Source organism: Pyxicephalus adspersus, chromosome 4 (assembly GCF_032062135.1).
Source record: "Pyxicephalus adspersus chromosome 4, UCB_Pads_2.0, whole genome shotgun sequence".
Taxonomy (NCBI): Eukaryota; Metazoa; Chordata; class Amphibia; order Anura; family Pyxicephalidae; genus Pyxicephalus; species Pyxicephalus adspersus.
In genome coordinates, this window is record NC_092861.1 from 147493908 (window position 1) to 147515455 (window position 21548).

The following is a 21548-nucleotide window of genomic DNA, read 5'->3' on the forward strand; positions in this document are numbered from 1 at the left end:
CCCTCAGTCATTGAATAGTAGTAGTATTATGAAAGACCTCTCAGTCATTGAGTTGTAATATTAGTAGTTTGAAGGATTACTCAATCATTGAATAGTAGTTGTAGAAGAATGGAGGACCCCTCAGTCATTGAGTAGTAGTAATGGTATTAAGGACCCCTCAGTAGCTGACGTAGTAAGAAGGACCCATTAGTCATCGAGCAGTAGTAGTAATGGTCAGGTCCTGTCAGGCAAAATTAGTACTATGGAAGACCTTCCCAGTCATTAACCAGTAGTATTATGACCCCTTAGTTATTGAGTAGTATTAGCAGTATGAAGCAGTAGTATTACAGAGTAGTAGTAGACCCCCCAGCCATCGATGAGTATTACCAGTAGGAAGCAGTGGTATTATTAGTATTATACAGGACCCCCCCCTCCCTCAGTCATTGAGTAGTATTAGTAGTATAAAGCAGTAGTATTATTAATGTGATATAGAACCCCCCCCAGTCATCATTGTGTATTAGGAGTATGAAGCAGTAGTATTACTAGTATTATACAGAACCTCCTGTTCATTGAGTAGTATTAGCAGTATTAAGCAGTAATATTAGTAGTATTAGCAGTATGAAGCAGTAGTATTACTAGAATTAGCAGTATGAAGTGCAGAGCATGTCTTTGTGTTTGTACACACTCTGGAGCCCTGGGCCTTCCCTCCATTGTAGCAGTATTAGTATTATTAGTAGTATTAGCAGTATTAGTATTATTAGTAGTATTATTAGTAGTATTATCAGTATTAGTAGTATGAAGTAGTGTGTGGAGCATGTCTTTGTGTTTGTACACACTAGTAGTATTATCAGTATTAGTAGTATGAAGTAGTGTGTGGAGCATGTCTTTGTGTTTGTACACACTCTGGAGCCCTGGGCCTTCCCTCCATTGTTCCTGATTGGTTGCTATGCTGTGACTGGGCCGCTCGGTGGGACACACCAATGTCAGCCATTTTTCAATTGTGTGTTGCAGGCAGCAGCAGCCGCTTGTGCGCTCTCTCCAGCTAGCGGGGAAGGTAAGTTTCCCTCAACCCCCTCCCGGGCTCCCGAACCACCGGAAAACTGCTCGTACCGGCCCCGGGAACCCCCCCGGTCCTGTCCGACCTCTCCCGGGCCGCCCCCGCCCCCCGGCACAAAGTTTCTAGCGGCGGGGATGAGCGGCCCCTTTCCTCTTCCCAGCTCTTCCTCCCCTCACACCCGGGCCGCCTTCATTCGATGAAATATCTCTGACTTTCCGCCTGGTGCCCCCCTCACCCCCACTAAGCTGCCCCTCACACCCCCTGCCAACAGGTGAGCGTGGCCCCGGGGGCCCCAGAACCGGGGAAAGTGGTGAAAAACGGCTGCAAAGCGCCCCCCTAATGTCCCCTGCTCCCCGGTTGTTGCTGAGCTTCACCATCTTGTCTCTCTCACTCTGGTCACCATATTTCCTGGCTGCCATGGCTGAGGGGTCCTGGGGGGGCACTTTATTTGAGGGGTGGGGGGGCCGTCTTTTAAATGCAAAATTCCCGAGTTGGTATAGCCCCAAAGCCGAGTAACGGGGGGCTTTTGCTGCACGTGGGGTCATTTGCTGCAGATTGTTACAATATAACAACATTTCTAATCTTCTAATACTTCCATGTAGGCTGGGAATCCCAGCACCCTCCCCCTATATCTCATCCTAAACACAGCAGGGGCCCCTAAACTTCACCCTTAGGGGTCCTTTTAACTATCCGGGGGCTTTCTAACCACCTGGGTGATTTCATAGCAGCTGGGACCTGACGATGAGAAGGGGGAGGGGAATCTGAGTGCCAGTTGGCTGGAGTTTGCCCAGTGTGCCCATTCTAGGGGCTGCAGATGGCAAAGTCTATGGCACCAGTCGCCCCCCAGAGCTTTATCTCAGCAGCCAGGACAATTTATCTGACATCAGTTTGCTGGAGTTTATTATTTTATTTTTTACTATATCAGCCAGATTACAGCATTGCAAGCCATGCTGAGGATCAGCCCCCTCCTTTCTTTGCAATTAGATCTTTTTTTAGGGGGGGATCAGAGCTGTCAGACTCCCCCCTTACCTTCCTCCTCTCTTTTATAATTTGATTTTTTGGTTTTTTTTATCCTGCATGTAAATGAGGAAGTTGGGGAGATGAGCTCAGGAGAGAGCAGCCAGCTAGCGCCACAGTTTGAATATCGGTCATGTTAGGTGAATGGGAGACGTGGAAGATTCAGTGCAATGCTGGAAATGTCACTTTATTTTCATTTTATTTACAAAGTCATTTTTTTTTTTTGCTCTCCTTCCTCCTCCTCCTCCTCCTCCTCCTGCTGCTCCCTCCAGCAGGTTTAGGACCCATCCGTTGTCGGCAAGATGGCTCGTACTAAGCAGACAGCCCGTAAATCTACCGGTGGGAAAGCCCCCAGGAAGCAGCTGGCCACCAAGGCAGCAAGAAAGAGCGCGCCCTCTACCGGAGGGGTGAAGAAGCCTCATCGTTACAGGTAATACAGTTCGAGTCGCTCTGCGCATGCGCGGTACAATTAAATGATATTGTGGCTTTCTTGATAAATCCATGTAGGGAAATGGACATTTTTCATCGGGCATGCATAATAAACACATTTTGCAGGCTGTTTCTGGTCATAATTTGCATTCGTGCATTAAAAAAAAAAAAGGACAAATGCTTTTTTTTTTAATGCAAATTGTAATGCAATTTTATAATAATGATTTGGGGACATGCATGATGGTCTTCATGGTGCAAATAGAGATCAGATTTACTCTTAAAGGGGAAGTAGCTGCTGAAAGTATTGGGTTTTATATGAATGATGTCAGAAATGTGTGCCATTTGCTTCTTTGAGTTTCCTTTTATGCTTTTTTTTATTTAATTCTCTTTTTAAAATATTTGTTAGTTTTTAGTAAATATTATATGATGCTTGTAATGAGGTTTGCTTTTTGCCATGGCACAGATTTTTTTTTTTTTTTTTTTTTTTTGGTCTGCCGAAATTGGCTCAGTTCCCATTTGGCTGGTGGTTTGCTGAGCGCTGCTCCAAAGATGACCACAAGGGGCAGCAGAGTGCTGCCAGCTGACATGTACTATGGGGTTAACGCTTGCAGTGCTGGATGAAACTAGTTGTGGAGTTTTTGAGTTTAGGGTTTTCAGGTTGGAGATTTTTTTTTCTTGCTAAGTTTAACCTTCAACTGTGAGATGTCTGCAAACTTTTCAAATGTTTTTTAGGCTGGTGACACTTGTCAATGAGCATTCCTTCAAGTGCAGAGCAGCTGTTGGTGGCACATCAGACATAGAAAGTGCAAATGCACAAGGGCCCTGCACCCTACTCAGCCAACACTACTTCTACAGGGGTCCCAAGTCAGTCCTGCACAGGGACCCACTTTTGGCAGCTTCTGGCACTGTGGAACATTCACATTACCTATGACCTGGGAGAGCAAGGAAAAGTTTGGCCTTCTTGACCAAAAATTTTCCAGCAAACTAATAGGTGGAAAAACAGATTTTTGACTGTCAAAAACCAACTTTAGGTGCTTTTGTATTTTATTATTACTAAACAGGATTTATATAGCGCCAACATATTACGCAGCGCAGTCTTGTAGTATTATTCTTATTATTAATAATCAACAGGGTTTATATAGCGCCAACATATTACGCAGGAGAGGACCCTGCCCCGAAGAGCTTACAATAGCATTGGCCTTTTTTTTCCCATTTAGGATTAAGTGTGGAAACCCCTGTCATAGAAGTCAACAGCAGTTATTAATAATAATAAACAGTAATATAGCACCAACATAATACACAGCGCTGTGCATTAAATAGGGGTAGCAAATGACAGACAGATACAGACAGTGACACAGGAGGAGGAGATGACCCTGCCCCGAAGAGCTTACAATCTAGGAGGTGGGGGAAGTATCACACAGTAGGAAGGGGGATATGGATTGGTGGGGGAGTAGTGAGGGTGTTAGGAGATAGAAGAAGACGGGTAGGTGAGGTTGAAGCGTTGGGTTTTGAGGGTCCTTTAAATGAGCAGAATGTAGGAGCAAGCCGAATAGGATGAGGAAGACCATTCCAGATAGTCAAGTCAGCTCTATAGTATGCTTCCCTGACAGCCCCAGAACTAGCATATGTCAGATGTACTTGTTCCGTTGTTTTTATTAAGCATGAGAATGACAGCCAGGGAATTGGTATTCTCAAAGGAGAGTTCAATACTAGTAAACCTTTACTAGTTACTTTATGCTTTAAAAGTTTTAGGAAATTGATGCCCAGTATATAGGTCATGCTACGCTCAAACTGTATACAAAGCCAAAACACACAGAATATTGGGGATATTGTTTTTTTGTTTCTTTCTGTAAGCTGTCATATTGTGGAAAGGGAGGCAGTAAAATGTGTTTTAGGCCCTATTCACTACATATGAAGCATGGTGGCTCAGTGGTTAGCACTCTGGCCTTTGCAGCGCTGGGTCCTAGGTTTGAATCTTGGCCAGGACACTATCTGCATGGAGTTTGCAGGTTCTTCCCGTGTTTGTGTGGGTTTCCTCCAAGTACTCCGGTTTCCTCCCACATTCCAAATACATGCAGTTATGTTAATTCCCCCCCCCCCCCCCCCTCCAATTGACCTTCGACTGTGTTAACGACATGACTATGGTAGGGACATTAGATTGTGAGCTCCTTTGAGGGACAGCTAGTGACATGACTATGGACTTTGTACAGCACTGAGTAATATGTCAGCACTATATAAATACTGTGTAACAACAAAATGCACGTTGTCATTGTGCGTTTTTTGCGCTGGAATGTGCTGGGGTGCTATTGAAAATGGATCTCACCACACTGTGAGACATGTTGCTGTTCAACAGCTGTTTGCATATGTTATACGGTGTACAACCACAATACAGGAACATGGCCTTATGGTGGAATATCTGGGTACCTTAATTCATCCAGAAATTCCTTCTATGGATTTAAAATATAGGTTTACCCTATTAGTGTTCTTCCTTATAGCTGGGCGCACCACCCCACACTTTTCAGCCACCACCTGGCTGTTTTTGGGTTGTCACTAAAGAGTTGGGACACAATACAAGAGCCACCACCCAGCTTAAAAAAATTCTGTGACCTGACTAAAAATTCAATTACAGATGAATATCTTTTGATCAGCCAAAGATTTTGGGAGCTCCCAGCTTCCTTTTTCAACTGACAACTTTGATTTTGCTGCATGCAGCGTTGTTACTCCTACCCAGTTTGCTCCAACTGGTTGAAGGGTTAACAACCCTGCTGGGGATTTCAGTACAGCAGTGACAACCTGACAGCTCAGGCAGCTTCTTGGATTTTGGCAGCTGAAGAAGTGTGTACTTGTAGTACATTGAAATTTACAAAAGATGGGCAAAAAGGTGTGCAGGTATTGCAGAGATGTACTGAATTTGTGGCTAGTTGGTGATTAAAAGTAGATACAAGCTGGCTGTATTCTGAGATTGTACAGTGTTCAACCCAGGATTGTTTTTGGCGAAGAAATTTTAGACAGGTGGCAGCCCCTGCATTGTGTCCCAACTCATCAGTAACCAACCAAAAACAGCAGTAACCACCCAAAAACAGCCGGGTGGTTACTGAAAAGTGCTGGGTGGTGCACCCAGCTAAAAGGGGCTGGGGAGTGTTGTAACTTTACTGCTGCAACAGGCTGGGTTTCTGAATGAATTGGCTGTTAAATATCCTTATTGCACATAGAGTTCTCCATATATTGCTTGAAAATTTTCAAATTATGTAACTGTAACAATTAATATTATCCAGTATTGATATAGTGCCAACATTAAGCAGGGCTGTAAAAAGTCCATAGTCATTTCACTAACCGTCCCTCAAAAGAGCTCACAATCTAATGTCCCTACCATAGTCATATGTCATTACACATTATAAGGTCAAATTTTGGGGGAAGTCAATTAACCTAACTGCATGTTTTTTGGAATGTGGGAGAAGTGCAAGTTCTCTTTATCGTGGCACAAAGGCTGCCATTGCATTATTTTTTGAATTTGTGCAGGTCTGAACTGATTTCGGCAGATAGCTAGCCAACCACAGATTTATAGCTGACATCTTACTTTCCTATATATTTTGTTGCTGTTGGAATAACACCTTCTCTGGCTCATAGAAATAACTTTACTTGCCAGTTTTGTATTGATTGGTCTTTCAGCCTTCTGAATAATAAAAATATTTGAAAATTATTGCTGTTATGTGTTGATAAATTATATTATTACACATTATTTATATATGGCCAACACAATAATCAGTGCTGTACAAAGTCTATAGTCATGCCACTAACTGTCCCTCAAAGGAGCTCACAATCTAATGTCCCTACCATAGTCATATGTCAATACTACAGTCTAAGGACAACTTGGGAGGAAGCCAATGAACCTAACTGCATGTTTTTGGAATGTGGGAGGAAACCAGAGCACTCGGAGGAAACCCACCGAGACACAGGGAGAACCTGTAAACTCCATGCAGATAATGTCCTGGCTAAGATTCAAACTGAGACCCAGCGCTGCAAAGGCCAGAGTGCTAACCACTGAGTCACCGTGCTGCTCAATAAATGAAGCTGAACTCTAGGCAGATATAAAAGACACACATTGGTCCCCAGTCATTGACATATCAATAAATAGAAGCCGTAGAAGTCTTTTTGTGGCCTCGTTTTGGCGCATTGCTGACCCTGTATAAAGCTGGAGTGTTAAAAAAGATAAAAGCAAGGAAGCAATTTGTTCATGTGCAGGAGGAATGAAAGCAAGTGACACAGAGATGACTGGCTCGTGTCCGGTTGGGTGGGTTAAATGATACTGAGCACATCTAATGGCAAAAACAATGTGCTGTAACTTGTTTGTGGCTGGAGTTTTGCTTTAAATTGCTTTAAATTACTTGTGCTTGTATTATCAGTAAATAGGGAGGTTTATGTTTAAATAAAGTAAGCTAGCTGTATGACTGGTATTGGATTTTCCTTTAGCTGAAGTTGCAGTTATCTATATGACAGGTTTTTTTGGTGTCTCCCCAAATTGACTTTAGACTGTAATAAAGACATATGACTATGGTAGGGACATTAGATTGTAAGCCCAATCGAAGGAAAGTTAGTGATATGACTATGGTCTTTGTACAGCGCTGCGTAATATGTCGGCGCTATATAAATACTGGATGTTAATAATAATATGGACCAGAAGGTGTTGGTGTGGCAGGTAGTCGGCACAGTCATACTTTGTGTCTTCCTGGTGCATGCTGCATGTGTAATGTAGAGTGACGGCTTTGAATGACGGTTGTAAAGGGTAGGACTGGATGAACCTATGCTGCCCACATCGGGGTCACCTTTAATGAAAAAACAAACTTGACACATGATTTATTAGCAAATACTGTTGGGTCTCTGTTCTTGCCTTTGGGTGACTTCCCAACAAATACAGGCTGGACTGTCTGCTTTTAACAGGTTATAAACATTCACCTGCATCCATTCTTCACTGTCCTTCCGAAGACCAAGTGATCCAGAATGACTTCAGGTTCTTTTCTTAGCTGTAAAAGCCTCTGCCTTGCCCCTTTCTGATCCTATATTCTTTGACTTGCCCTCATTGCATAAATCGCCTATTCTTTACTGCTTGATCTGCATAAATGTGGCAACCCAGAAGCTGGGTAGGAAGAAATTGTAGGTGGGTGGCAGCCCCTGTATTGTGTCCCAACTTTTCAGTAACCTCCCAAAAACAGCCAGGTGGTTTATGAAAAGTGCTGGGTGGTGCACCCAGTTAAAAGGGTCTGGGGAGGACACTGTGTGGCAATATGCATGTGCATGTAGAGAAATAGAAACTATTTTTAAAAAAGGATGAGATAAAAATTTCCTATTAGGTCCCTCTTGGTCTGTTAAACATACAAATGATGGCATAGTTATATCAAGTTAAAAAATAAAGGCTTGTTGAATTCTTACAGACATCCTGTGAGCTGATAACTTGTGTTGCACTTTTATTAGTTAGCATTGTTTCTAGTTTTCTCTTTGGAGATTTTTTGCCAACACACTTCCTGTCCTAGGATGACAACGCTGTTCCTTTATAGATACAGTAAGGTAGGTGTAGCTCGCGTCCTTAGGACAGGAAATAAGTTACTGACAAACAGGTAAAATTCAAGGGAAAAATGCTGGGAAAGGGATTAAGTCCCCATCACATAGTAAGCAGATTTACATAAAAATTGTGTGTGTGTGTATATATATATATATATATATATATATATATATATATATATATATAAATTTGTTGCTTAAGGTCTTGATCAGAACTTTATCTTTTCTTGTCTCCCCAGGCCGGGTACTGTGGCTCTCCGTGAAATCAGACGTTACCAGAAGTCCACTGAGTTGCTGATCCGCAAGCTTCCCTTCCAGCGTCTGGTTCGTGAAATCGCTCAGGACTTCAAAACAGATTTGCGCTTCCAGAGCGCTGCTATTGGTGCTTTGCAGGTAACTTTCAGCTTAAAAAAAGCCTGTTATATAATAAATATTACTCATCTCTTGTTGTACAAAAATCCTAGTTTTGTCATCATACTGCAATGTACATTTCTCAGAATGTCTGATGAAAACAATATATACAGTTCTATAGTCAAACATGCAGGGCTAACAACACTGCTGTGAATGTCTGAGAAGCAGAGCTACTGTGTTGTCATCTCAGAGAGTTTAAAAAAAAAAAAAAAAAAAGCAGTTTAGTGTCATGCTAACTCTGTTTGAGCTGCACTGACATTCACAGCCCTTTTTCCACATTTATACATTAAATTCTTTCCGAGGAAAACCACACTGCTTTCTTGACTCTTGAGTCTTCTCACACACTGGTCCTGATTTATATTGCTGATAATATTTTATATTGGGCCTGATAATTATTTTATATTGCTACAGTCACTCAAGGTCATGTGACACAAAAGGAGGAAAACGTTTAATATATCTGATAAGCTTACTTTTTATTGTTACCCTCTATCTCCTATTAAGTCTTTCTCAGGCTAATCAGATTTACACACACAAGCTTAAGTCACTCGTCCTTTCCAGGAAGTCAGTCGGGCGGGCTTCAGATAACAAAAATCTGGGTTTACAGTTTGAGGATTATCCATTTTGTGTATAAGCAGCCCTCTCATTTTCATGTCTTCCATTATAAAACCATAGTAATGTGCAGACATACTCCCATCACAAAACAAGCTCTGTATATATAGCCTCTAATTTTAAAGTTCATCATCCCTAAGCATGTCTAAGCATTCTCATTTCTCTCTCTACATGTAGGCATGCCCCAGCACTGACATGTTATTTTACTTTATTTTTCTAGCTATTATTACTTGTAATGGCATGAGCAGAGTGCCTTAGGTCAGTTTCTTTTGATGTAGGTACACCTACAGAACTTCATCTCCCAAGAGCTCCTCCCTATATACAAGTGGGCCTGATTTATTAAAGCTCTCCAAGGCTCTCAGTGAAGCTGAGTGATCCAGCAAACCTGGAATGGATTTCTTCAAAGTCATTTGCTAGCAAATGTTTTCAATCTTGAACGAGATCCATTCCAGATTTGCTGGATCACCCAGCTTCACTGATTAAATTTTATCCTCTCCAGCCTTGAAGAGCTTTATTAAATCAGCTCCACTTGTATATAGGGAAGGAGCTCCTAGGAGATGAAGTTCTGTAGGTGTACCTACATAAAAAAAACTGACCTAAGGCACTCTGCTCATGCCACTACAAGTAAAAGCTAGAGAAATAAAGTAAAATAACATGTCAGTGCTGGGGCATGCCCACATATAGAGAAGGGAGAATGTTGAGACATGCTTAGGGATGATGAACTTTAAAGTTAGTGGCTGTATATACAAAGCCAGAAAAATTATATTTTCTGAAGCAGCAGTTTCTTGTTTTGTGATGGGAGTATATATGCAAAGTATGTCTGCAGTCTGCACATTACTGTGGTTTTTTAATGGAAGACATGAAAATGAGAGTGCTGCTTATATGCATAATGGATAATCCTCTAAAACTGTAAACCCAAAATTTTGGTATCTGGAGCCCTCCCAACTGGCTTTCTGGAAAGGAGGAGTGACTCTTAAGCTTGTATGTGTAAAATCTGATTAGCCAGAGATAAACATATTAGGATACAGAGGGTAACAATAAAAAGTATGCTTATCAGATAAAAAAAAAAAAAAAACAATTTCTTCCTTTTGTGTCACATGACCTTGAGTGACTGTAGCAATATCTTCAGATCTGATTGGCTGCATTCTCATAAGCACAAGTTTAGGTAACAGTCTGCCTCTCAGGTGTGTGAAGGACAGGTACACTTGAGCGTGCATTGTATCTTATAATTTGGTTCTTTCTACTTGCCTTTTGGGTGGTTAAAGCTTCAGGGTTAAAATAAAATTTGCCAAGAAGTAGTCTTTTTCCATGTACTTTTAGATCTATTTATGCAAAAAAAATGTTTTTGTATTTTTTTTTTATCTTCAGCTAATCCTTCACTTTGGATTTTATTAAAAGGACCTGAGGCTGATTTTCCTGGTTTATATTCAGAAAGTGATCTTACTACTGCTAAAACAAGATGAGCTGTGCCAGATTTTGAAGTTGGCATATCAGCTGTCTCTGCTAATAAAGTAAATATGTCCTCTAATTTGGGCTGGTGAAAGTGAGCACAGTATACAGCAGTGAAAGCTGAACTCAGGGTAATCGGATAAATACGGAGTGAATAAATATCAGGGAGCTGTTTTTGTCAATGCATTTGTACCATCTAGTCCTGAGGTTTACACAGATCTGATTTTAATCTGCTGCATTTGGGCAGCACAACACAGATCTCAATACTCCCTTAGCTAGTGGATGAACAAAGCAGAAGACTGATGAGCTCCTCTCTCTTTCACGCCCCTCATCAGGGTGTGTCTCACTAGTACAAAAGCAATGCAGCACACCTGGTTGGCTGCTTGTGCTTTGTCACTCTTGCATTCATTGCTTTACAGAGGATTGGAAGACGATGCCAGGTCTAATTGCATTTACAAAAATATATATTAAATCGGTGGTCCCAAACCTTTACAACAGCAGGGCCCGGCAACACAGCACAAAATTTTGCCACGGCCAGGTACATCTACAGCCTACACCACTCTGCCACCCCCAGCAGCTCCGCCTTCTGTCAGCACACAGCTGAGAACAGCAGAGCAGCGTAAGAAAGTTGCTGTGCTGTCAAGCGGCAGAGCCGCCGGGAACAGCAGGGAAGTGCAAGCCCCACATACACCACTCCCGGCAGCACCAGTGCAATCATTGCGAGGATAACTGGGTGTGCCCCCCGCCCGCCACAAGCTCCCGAACAGTGCAAAGAGGGCCACCTCGCGTCACCCACAGCTCCTAAACCACATTCTTTAGTACAGTGGTCTTCAACCCCCCAGGCCGCTGACCAGTGCAGGTCCATGGACTGGGGGTTGAGGACCACTGTATTTAAATGATATAATTTTGAATGCAGAACTGTAATAATTTGTTTAATATCTGCCAGGAGTTCTGCTTTAATGCAGAATTAAATTCTTCCACCATATGCACAGAATACTTACCTCTATGTACCTGCCACCATTGAGGACAAGTTTAGCTTTCAGTTGTCACTCCAGTCACCCCATCTCCTTTACCACTCCAGTGCTTGCATTGTCCCTGGCACTATTCTTGGCATGCTGAGAATGAGCCAGGATGTGCACAGCATTGCACAAATGCCATGTGTGTACATTCTGTAATTGCTAAGAGCATGGGTGGTGGATATATGTGAGAATGACTGCTTTCGTTTTCAAGTACAGTATAAATTGTGCTAAATTACGTTTTGTTTTTTTCACTTCCTATCCCAAAGACACAGCAGGAAATTAGTGGAAAATCTTCCTAATGTGGAGGAAATATCTCTGAACAGTTGTCACTGGAACTGGTATCCTAGAGTTTTAGCTCCAGTCTAGTTCCAAACCTTCTCCCCTCTGTCCATAAACTAAAAGGAGATGCTTCATTGTCAGTCGGCGCACTTCTCTTTCATTATTTGTGAGGTGTGACACTCATCAGTCGCGTACATCAGCTGTCTGACTCGGGCAAAGCTATTCAGTGGAATAATTGGTTTTTAAATGAAGCCTGTATAGAACAGATGAGCGTAATAAAAAAAAAAACAATTACACGCGTGCTTGTTTTTCTTCCACATTGAAGACTGAAAAGCCAGACTGTAGTACATAGTTTACTGGACAATGAATATCTTACTTTTTTTAACTTGGTCCGTGCAATATTAAATTTCACCTACTTTTACTTGTATGGTAAGCCTAGCAAAAAATATTCTATCTAGTTTCCAATAGATTGTGGTTTAAAAAATCATGCTTAGGGCGTGTTTAGGAGTTACTTTTCTCAATGGAGCAAAGAAAGCTCCGTGATTGGAGATGCTCTTGATCATGTGACCTGTCTTTGGAGGGAGCCACATGACCTGCGCTTGAAGACAATCATGTAACTGTTGTCTGTGGGATCCTAAAACTTTGATTTTGCAGTATTTATGGGGCTGCTGTCACTTTCAGGAAGGGGAGTTTCGGGTCGGCATAAAATTGTACTTTTTCAAGGCTCACCTACGTCACTGTTGCTGCCGTTGAATTTTTCTATCAATGTAAAACCTACAAAAATGCCCACCTAAGGGTAAACCTTTATGTTTCATTAAAATTGCAAGATAACCTTATTTTCCATTACAATAAATGATAGAACCACCGGGGAAATAAAAGGCTTTGAATTAATGCATTCAGGAAATCTACATAAATGACAGACTTTGAAAGAACCCTTTAGAGCTAAAGTTTTCAAGAAATTGCCTATTGGGAATGGTTTTCTTTTTCATACACTTCAAATCGCTTATCTTTCTGCAGTTATTGCGTCCTTTTAAATTTTAAGGGGACCGGCATGTAGCCTTGCAGGGCTACAAACTCAGAACTGCCGACTATAGAAACTCCTACCTCGGGTGTCTTAACAGTGCCTGGCTTACCCAGGACCAAGCAGTGTTTGCAGCCCATGACTGCGGCTCTTTTATTCCACCAGCATTTCTTAATTAGCGCATATTGGACAACAGGGACAGAATCTTCATCCATTTCCACCCATCCTTGCTATATTTCAATGCACCCTCCTGCCAGGTATGGGGTATGATCATCCATGGTGGGTGTAAATTCTGCCCCGGCCTCCAATGTTATCAGTGATGGGCCCACCAGCCTTGGATGTGGTGCATTAGTTTTGTTCTAACAGAATCAAGGAGTATATGCTTGGTGGCATATTAAAAATCTTGATGGTATATTTTGGCTAAAATTTATCAAATAACTAATTTAATGGAGGAAATAGTCAGGAGACTAGTTAGGCTGCAGGAAATAGATTGGGGTTATGTTATGAGACTTCTTGAGAGTCATTACTGTCTCTTTAGAAATCAAAGCTCTCTGATTTCTGGGGTTCAAAGACTACAAAACAAAAGCCAGGTCAGTAGCTGCTGCAGATTTTGGCTATTGAAACAGGTCCAAAGCCTTTCAGGTTTTTTTTACAGCCGCTTGGACAGAGTCTACATTATCAGTCAGGAAACAGGAGGTTGTTTGTGTGAACCTTACATCCTTGCTTTGGGACAGATTTATTAAAGCTCTCCAAGGCTGGAAAGGGTACACTTTCATCAGTGAAGCTGGGTGATCCAGCAAACTTGGAATGAATCTGGTCCAGGACTGAAAACATTTGCTAGCAAATAGCAAATGACTTTTAAGAAATCCATTCCAGGTTTCACCAATGAAAGTGTATCCTCTCCAGTCTTGGAGAGCTTTAATAAATCAGGCCCATTGTGTCCATAATCTTAGGGAGCAAAGAAAAGAGAACAGCAACACACAGACCTCTTCCACGGAGGTAGGGTTGCAGTATTTTCATGGTAAGAGTGTTGAAGTTAATTTAACATGTGACTCTAGCAGCTCAGTGTCGGACATTTATAAAGTCATATTACCAACCTAGTTCCTGCATATGGAGTATGACCCTAACCCAATCTCTTTTATCTTTTTTTTTTTTGTAGGAGGCCAGTGAAGCCTACCTGGTCGGACTGTTTGAAGACACCAACTTGTGTGCTATCCACGCCAAACGCGTCACAATTATGCCAAAAGACATCCAGCTAGCACGCCGCATCCGCGGAGAACGCGCTTAAAAGAAATTCCTATCTTGAGATAAACATTGTCATCTTCAAACCCGAAAAGAAAAAAATAAATCTCTTCTTCCGTGTAATTGGTAGTTTGAGCGTTTAGATATATTTTTTTTTTTCTTCATGGGGTTAAAGGTACCTAAATATATGGTTGTGAATGGAATATGTAGGGGGACAGGTTCAAGTGTGCTAAATTTCTTCCATTTTCATATGTGTGTGATATTACATGAAAGGGTCAGTCCGCCCAAAACTGGTATACAAATATGGATGTGTGCTGGTGGCTTCTGTCGCCTACATAACCTCTTTATAGACTGCAGCAGAGATCTCTTGCCTCTGTAACCTATCGCCATGTCTGGGCATAACAAGTCTTAATCCTTCTGCTGCAAATCCTGTAATGAAATAATGTCATGTTGTGCGGATCTGGTTCTTTTTTTTCTAAGTGTATAGAAAAAAATCCTCTTTTGATCAAAGAAAGCATCTGGAATGATGAATTTATTATTTGAATCAGTGTATTGTAACTAATGGCTACTAATGCAATAAAAACAATGCAGAAAATAGCCATTGACATATTTAATTTTTTTTATATATATTGGCCTCATGACAGGTGGGCAGAGATGGGAATTCGATGAGATTCCTCCCTTCGATTTTTGGTGCTATAAGAAGCTTGTGGATGACTTGATCCACCAGAATCTTTTTTATTAAAGATAAATATCAGTTTTGGGTTTACTGGCACTTATGTAAAGTGTACCTGTCACTTACACACATAGGACGGAGCCAATTTGGAGCCCAAGCTATCATGTAGCTTATTTACTAGGAACCAGCACAGGTATTTGAGGCACTTCATACCCACAACTCTATATTAGGTCAAACTAGTTCATGTTAAAAGGGAATATGTCACTTGCCAGTTGATCGGGCCTTCAGAGGGCTATTTTTTTACCTTTTTTTCTTTTGAAGCAGCAATTTCTGTCTCCTGGTGAGCAGCCTAGTCCCGGCGCACCGATCTGATCGTCACATGCCCGACTTACTGAAGCTGGGTAGCGCCACTTTCATATGACGGATCTGGCAAGGGATAAGTTTCCTTCTAAGTGCTCACAAAAATGGCAGGTGGTCCTGTGCATGTGACATGGTACACTTTAAACACCATCAACAACTACAACAAAATCTTTGTTCAGTAATTTAAAATAAAAAAAAACTCAAACTTTATAATAAAAAAAATTATAAATAGACCTGTTGAAATATTTTTTTTCTGGACAATGCCAGCATTTGGATTTTTTTTTTTTAATAAGTCAATTTCTTATTGATGGCAACTAAATATTTGTAGCATTTTTACCATATGGTAAATTCCATCCATTCACTCTATTATTTTTTTTCTGAGTTGTTCTGCATTCAGATACATGTTTTTAATGTTGTCTGTCTTCTGTGCTGTTCTGTAAGTTTGCTATTAAAAGACATTAAACAACATTTGTTTACGGGGCTTTTTCTTTAAATCTGGAGTTTAAAGGAAAAAAGAGGGAGGATCTGAAGTTTACCTGTCTCTAGTAGGCAGTAGACCCAGATACCTCATTAGTTGACTAATACAAAGCCTGGTAAAATGTTTTACTTTGCAAACCATACTGTAGCCAGTATTGTAAATGTGATAGAACAAAAAGTTTGTTAAAGGTAAACTGGGTTGTTTTTTTAGGCTTCTGCTGGTTCCAGTTTTAACCTAATTCAATATTTGAATATATATTCCAGCCATTGATAATGCTGCATTTTATTCATACAAAGATTTAGATGCCAGGGATGTTCAGACAGTTTGAAAACAGTGCTTCTGCATTATTACAGTACTGTAAATAAGAGTTGTCACCCTAAGACAACAGACTGGTAAGATTTTGGATAAAGCTGTACTGTACCAGGCAGAGTGTACTGCAATAATATCTGTAAAAAGATTGAATGAAAGATTGAAGGTGAGGAACAAATGCATGAGGAACCGTTGGGGTTTGGGCCCAAAACATCCTCCTGTATCTTCCCCTACCCTACAGCATTGCTCAGCCAATTTCTATCTAGACACATACAAACATGGAGTCTGCAAGGTAATAAAGAAATCCAGGTGCATCAGGGTGATCAGACTGCCTTGATGCATTGCCTGCTGAATCATTAAATTCAGGATCCCAGTGTTGGAAACAATATCCGGTGAGATCTTACTGGGGAAATTATTTCTCATTTTCTGTCCTAGTGACGGCATTGGCAGCAAAAAGGAAGTGGGGAAAAATCTGCAATAAAAAAACCTGACGTGGGTTCCCTCACTTTCTGTTTTGATGCCTGTGTTTTCACCATGAGAATCAGGTGAATCTCTGAAACCAAGCCATGGACAGCATGAAAATCTAAACTTTTCCTTCCCAATACTAAAAAGGTTTGATTAGATAACATAGGTTGGTGTAACAGTGGAGTGCCAGTTTCAACGTTTTAGAAACAGAGAAATGCCCCTAAAGGCATTGTGCCAACCCCGATTTTACAAATTCAAAAAAAGAGATAAACAGCTGGGGGGTTTTTTTGGCAAACGCATGTGTTGTATTCAGTGATGAACTCTCATAGAATACATTAGCATAGTCATACAGAAAAGCATGTGCAAAACTACGATTAACTTGTATGCCGGGAAAATAGCCGACTGCCATATTATTGTACTAGGCAAAATTAACCCACTATATATATACATGGAACGTATAGACTGCAAGGATCACAATAAAAATATATTTTTAATTTTTCTACTAGAATACCCTACTTGGAATGACACCCTCTTGGGATTTTTCTCTCTTGTTCTACCTACAACTGCTTTGTTACAGCAGCCCTGAAGAAGCCCTCGTTTGGGCGAAACGTGCCAGGTCCGGGTCCTCTGGCGTACATTTTTTATTTTGAACTTTGCAGTCAATATGTTCCATGTTTGGCTTTATTATATTAGGTTATTATTGTCCAGTACAAAAAAATGGCAGTGAGCTATTTTTCTGCCATACAAGTTAATCGTTGTTTTGCCCATGCTATTCTGTACGACTGCTAATGCCTTCCAGGAGAGTTCGTCACTGAATACAACACACGTTTGCCAAATAAAAAAACTCCAGCTGTTTATCGTCAAAAATAAAGCGATAAACTATATTTTTGTGTTTCTATAAATAAACAAGTGTCATGTCCAGCCATGAGAGAGCAAACTTGACTCAATGCTACTGTGGTAGGACTGTGGTTTAAGGCCACAGATACTGCTGTAGAATTATTCTGGAATTTACCTATATATATATATATATATATATATATATATATATGTATTGTTTTGGAATGGATAAATTGGGGTGTTTTCTTTTTGTCTAAGCAAACACTTTAGAGAGCTGGTATTAGAGACAATGAACACTTTAAGTAGAGTACCCCCTTCTGGAGCCCCTGTGTGCCAAGCCTTGTCCCTTGAACAGTCAACTACATATGCAAATGCATGGCAACCTGAGATTAACGCATAAACTCCAATGGCAACCAAATGTCAAAATGTGTAATAGATCCAGAGTTACATGCTGCTCAGTTTATGTGCAGATGTCAACTTTTCCTGTAAATAATGGAAGTCTGGGCTCCTGACAGTAACTTTCCACTGTTGAGGATTTTGGGGAAATGTGGCATTCCTGTTTTTGCAAGAATGTTGTTTCAGCTGTTTTTGTGTGTTGCTTGTAGAATTTTAACAAAAACCTTTTTCCAGTACAGGTTAATTGGATCCGTTCCTCTCTGGGAGGCTGGATGTGTTTAATAAAATCAGTTTATTAATTCCCAATTAAATCCTTGTCACTTATTGCTGTCATGCAGCTAGGCTGCACATACAATAATACATAAGAGGACTCTATTAATACTATAAGTATATACATGTTGTGCAATCGCAAGTGAAGTGGGGGTATTAGGAGAGGTGGTGAGATTGGGTAAAGGAAGTTTAGGGGTCATACACAGTAATTAAAGCAAATCAGTACAGTAGTGATAATTGCCGAAATGAATGTCGGTGCAAGAGCGTACATTGGTAGAGTGGCAGAGAGGGCAAAATGCTCATTGGTAAGTGCAAACGTCTTGTCACCACTGTTAATTCTAATGCATTGAGATATGCTAATAACCTTAGCATTATAAGCTCTCCACTGCAGATGTGCAAAATTGTGTGTGATTGGCAAAAATGGTCTGGCCTTCCATGATGCTGTAAAGGTTCCCTGACTACTATATACTACGATGAATGCATGGTAATATTTGTGATGTCGGCAAATATTTTACCAAGGACCCACACATTCTGCCACTTTCAGGTTTCTACAGAACATGAGCAGATAATCGCTATTTTCACTGATGTTACATACTACTGTGCATGTTCTAGAAGAGTTTCCATATCCTCAACACCAGTCTTAGAAACTGCGCATGTGTAAGCATTTTTCTGCCAGCTACGCAATAATAAATAAGAATAACAGTCACTTTGATTGTCTCATATTGTAATATGTTATTTTCATTCTTTTTTCAGTTAATGTTGACTGCATTTGAAACACCATTTTTTTACCTGTACTCACCTAACATATTGAGTAGCTATAATACTAACTACCACATTTTACTGCATGGGCAAAGAATTTTTGTTGTCACTCTCCACTGACAACCCTGGAGTCTGACAACTGGTGACATTTAAAGAATAGAGAGCACTATAAAGGACACCTCATCGCTTAAAGTTTAACAGATCCATACATATATTGAGGGGTTCCCTTTTGACAAAGATGCTTCGTTGACTGCGGAAACCAGCACTGTTGGTCTGCCTTCACGCTAGAATGATCTGCCAAGTATATGATTTCTAATATGATGCCAGTCACGCCAGTTCTGAAGAAGCATGTATTGCGAAACACATTGAACACTAAGTGAAATTGGGTGTATATCACATATATTTGTTAGAAAGAGCATAATTTCCTATTAATAATCGAATAAATTATGTTTTTATTTTTTTAAAAATTGAGTTGTGATTCTATGGGATGTGCCTTTAAAGTTTTTTGAATTGTTTTAATGATATTTGGTGTCTTGGGCAATGAAGTTGACCTTCCTCCTTTCTGTGAAATTCTTGCTTTACCAATGATCCCTATATGAACACACAATGTGCAGTATGTCCAATATCTATAAACATAAAATGTACAGTATTTATTGTATGATCCCTTTATATACACACACTGATTTGGGTATGATTTTGTCTGATTTGGGTATATGTGCCCTAATTTTCAAACCACATTTAGCAATTGCACATCCATGAGGATATTACTGCCAGCTGTGAATGCGTGGGAATATCACTGTCACATGAACATGCTTTAGAATATAAACCACTGCTGTGTTCTTCATCCAGCCTCCACTACTACAGAACCTTAACGAACCAATATGCCATCTTGGTAAAGTCCTGTGATGTTGCTATACTTTTATTATCCTTCCATTGTAGCATTTAGATTGCAACAGAAGCACTATTTTTATCTTATCCAACTAGTATTAATTAGATAAATAATATACTAAACATTGCGATTCACAGAACTAATAAACCAATATACGGTTTGGTTAAAGCAAAGAGGGTTTTTTCTTCGTTCACAGCAAAAGAAAAGCAGAGAATATATATTTAAAATAATGTGTAAGAAATAACTTCATTTAGGAATCTGATACTAACATAAAAACAGCTATCTAGATTTGATTTGAGTGCATCAACTTTCAAATAAAAGTCCCTGGTATACAATGAGTACTGAATACTTAGTTTAAGATTGATCATATTTTATCTAACACGTTTCACAAAAAATGCTTCCTTAGGGGATGTAGGAACATAAGTGTGACAACTCACAGGTCAGGTCATTTCTGAGGGTAGGTGCACTTTGATCAAATTGTATTAAATATTTGTTTTCTGAAAGGCAGTCATTTCAATGGAACATACATTACCAAATGAGCTAAGCCAGAGGGGGAATTTTCTCTCATCTGCAAAGTCAGATCCCCAAATGAAAGGAGTTCACTGAATACCCATATAGTCGTTGGCATATGGGGAAATATTTATTTCTAAGGTTGCAGCGAGGTTCCAAGCATTAGGACAGTGCAGGTTCTTTTTGGCATGGCCTGCTGCTGGTTTTGCCAAAGAAGCAAAAATGGCGCCTTGGGCAATCGCTAAGCGCACTTTCTTCCATCCGGACACCCTAGAATCTGCTATGGTTGCAATGGTTATCCCTATACCACTGATGGAGTACAGTGGGACAGCTGTATTTCTTTCCTGTACGTATATGGGTTGGGGTATTGGTGTTTAAAGGATATAAATAAAATGGGGGCCTTTGAGTCTGCGCCTGCTATAATGGAACAAATAAACTGTGGTCTTTCATAAGGGTGAATTGGGACGTTCTCGCTTACCAAACATGTAGGCAAGAACAGCCTTTGTAAATTCGTCCGGCAAAACCAAATGTTTGGGGCCTGAAAGACTAATCAGGGGAGCAGAGATGTCAGCTCCGCTCCTTTGATTGCTCTTGCAGCCTTTTACTAGTTGTATGTGTTCTTGGATAGAGTTTCTCTATCTAAAAACACAGGAGTCCTGTGTTCCTGGATAGAGAAACTCTGTCCAGGAACACATACTACAGGGTGGCAACAGCAATCAGGGGAACAGTGCAGCTCTGCTCCCCTGATTGCTGTTGCAGCTCTGTACTATATGTTCCTGGATGGAGTTTCTCTATCCAGGAACACAGTGTGAGTCTAAGGGCTGGCTGCTCATGAATGAATGAATGCAGCGTGGGAAAAATCCTCTGATTTTTCCCACAGCCGCGTTCATTCATAAACGCAAGCCGCATGACTCACCCTGAGAGGAGGATTCTCACGGCTCTATTTATAAATGCAGCCGCAATAGTCTTCTCATAGTGATTTATGATAGTTTCGCAAAATTTGGCAAAATCATCAGAACTTCGAGGAAATTTTCGCGGGAATGACAGAGGCATTCTCGCTCATCCCTAGTTGCAGGGCTGTTTTGTTTATCCTTCTCTTTCTTTACTTTACTTTCTCTTTACTTTATTTTACTATTTTTTAAACCATTGATTGCAAATCAGCAAACTCAGAACTCGAGATAAGTATATTCTGGGGTGCTGAGGTGACTGAAACTATAGAAGAAGGATCAGCATGGCTGCTATACATCTTGACTTTTCAGAAGGCAAAGCAGCCTGTCATGTTCATAACAGGTGAGAAAATGTTATTTTCAGTGTGTAAACAGTTTGACATTTTTTAGTCACCCTGGAAACCATTTTGTGCTTTTGAATAAAACTTTATTGACATTCGGTGCGTCGGGCTCCGGCAGTTTATTCGTGGGCGGGGATTGATGACGTCACGAGGAAGAGCGTTGCGCGGCTGTTGGCGAGGCGGGCGGAGGAGTAGAAAGTAAGTGAATGGTGAAGGGTGGCAGATTGGGTCAAAACCGGGGAGGGG

General features: G+C 40.7%; 2 protein-coding genes across 3 annotated transcripts in view; both read left to right on the top strand.

The window, feature by feature from the left end:
• The first annotated feature begins 881 nt into the window (after positions 1–881).
• On the top strand, positions 882–15569 carry H3-3A (H3.3 histone A). Of its 2 annotated transcripts, none has more exons than XM_072409937.1 (4): positions 882–1033; positions 2326–2483; positions 8278–8431; positions 13986–15569. In XM_072409937.1, exons 2-4 carry the CDS (start codon positions 2356–2358, stop codon positions 14112–14114), a joined length of 411 nt encoding a protein of 136 aa, XP_072266038.1. In that variant the 5' UTR covers positions 882–1033; positions 2326–2355; the 3' UTR covers positions 14115–15569. The 2 variants fall into 2 exon arrangements, with proteins under 2 accessions (XP_072266038.1, XP_072266037.1); XM_072409936.1 differs by having other exon boundaries at positions 914–1033; positions 2329–2483.
• Positions 15570–20874: 5305 nt separating this feature from the next.
• Positions 20875–21548, top strand: part of LOC140329576 (nuclear RNA export factor 1-like) — a 43860-nt gene continuing 43186 nt past the window's right edge. Inside the window, exon 1 of the mRNA XM_072409938.1 lies at positions 20875–21500. The gene's annotated coding sequence lies outside the window, so the exon portion shown is untranslated. The remainder of the gene's footprint in view (positions 21501–21548) is intronic.

What these genes read in the sequence shown, in the direction of transcription:
- H3-3A (XM_072409937.1), top strand. Translation starts at nt 2,356, where the DNA reads ATGGCTCGTACTAAGCAGACAGCCCGTAAATCTACCGGTGGGAAAGCC. An exon ending in AAGAAGCCTCATCGTTACAG is followed by an intron (nt 2,484 to 8,277) that starts GTAATACAGTTC and finishes TTGTCTCCCCAG; the next exon opens with GCCGGGTACTGTGGCTCTCC. An exon ending in CTGCTATTGGTGCTTTGCAG is followed by an intron (nt 8,432 to 13,985) that starts GTAACTTTCAGC and finishes TTTTTTTTGTAG; the next exon opens with GAGGCCAGTGAAGCCTACCT.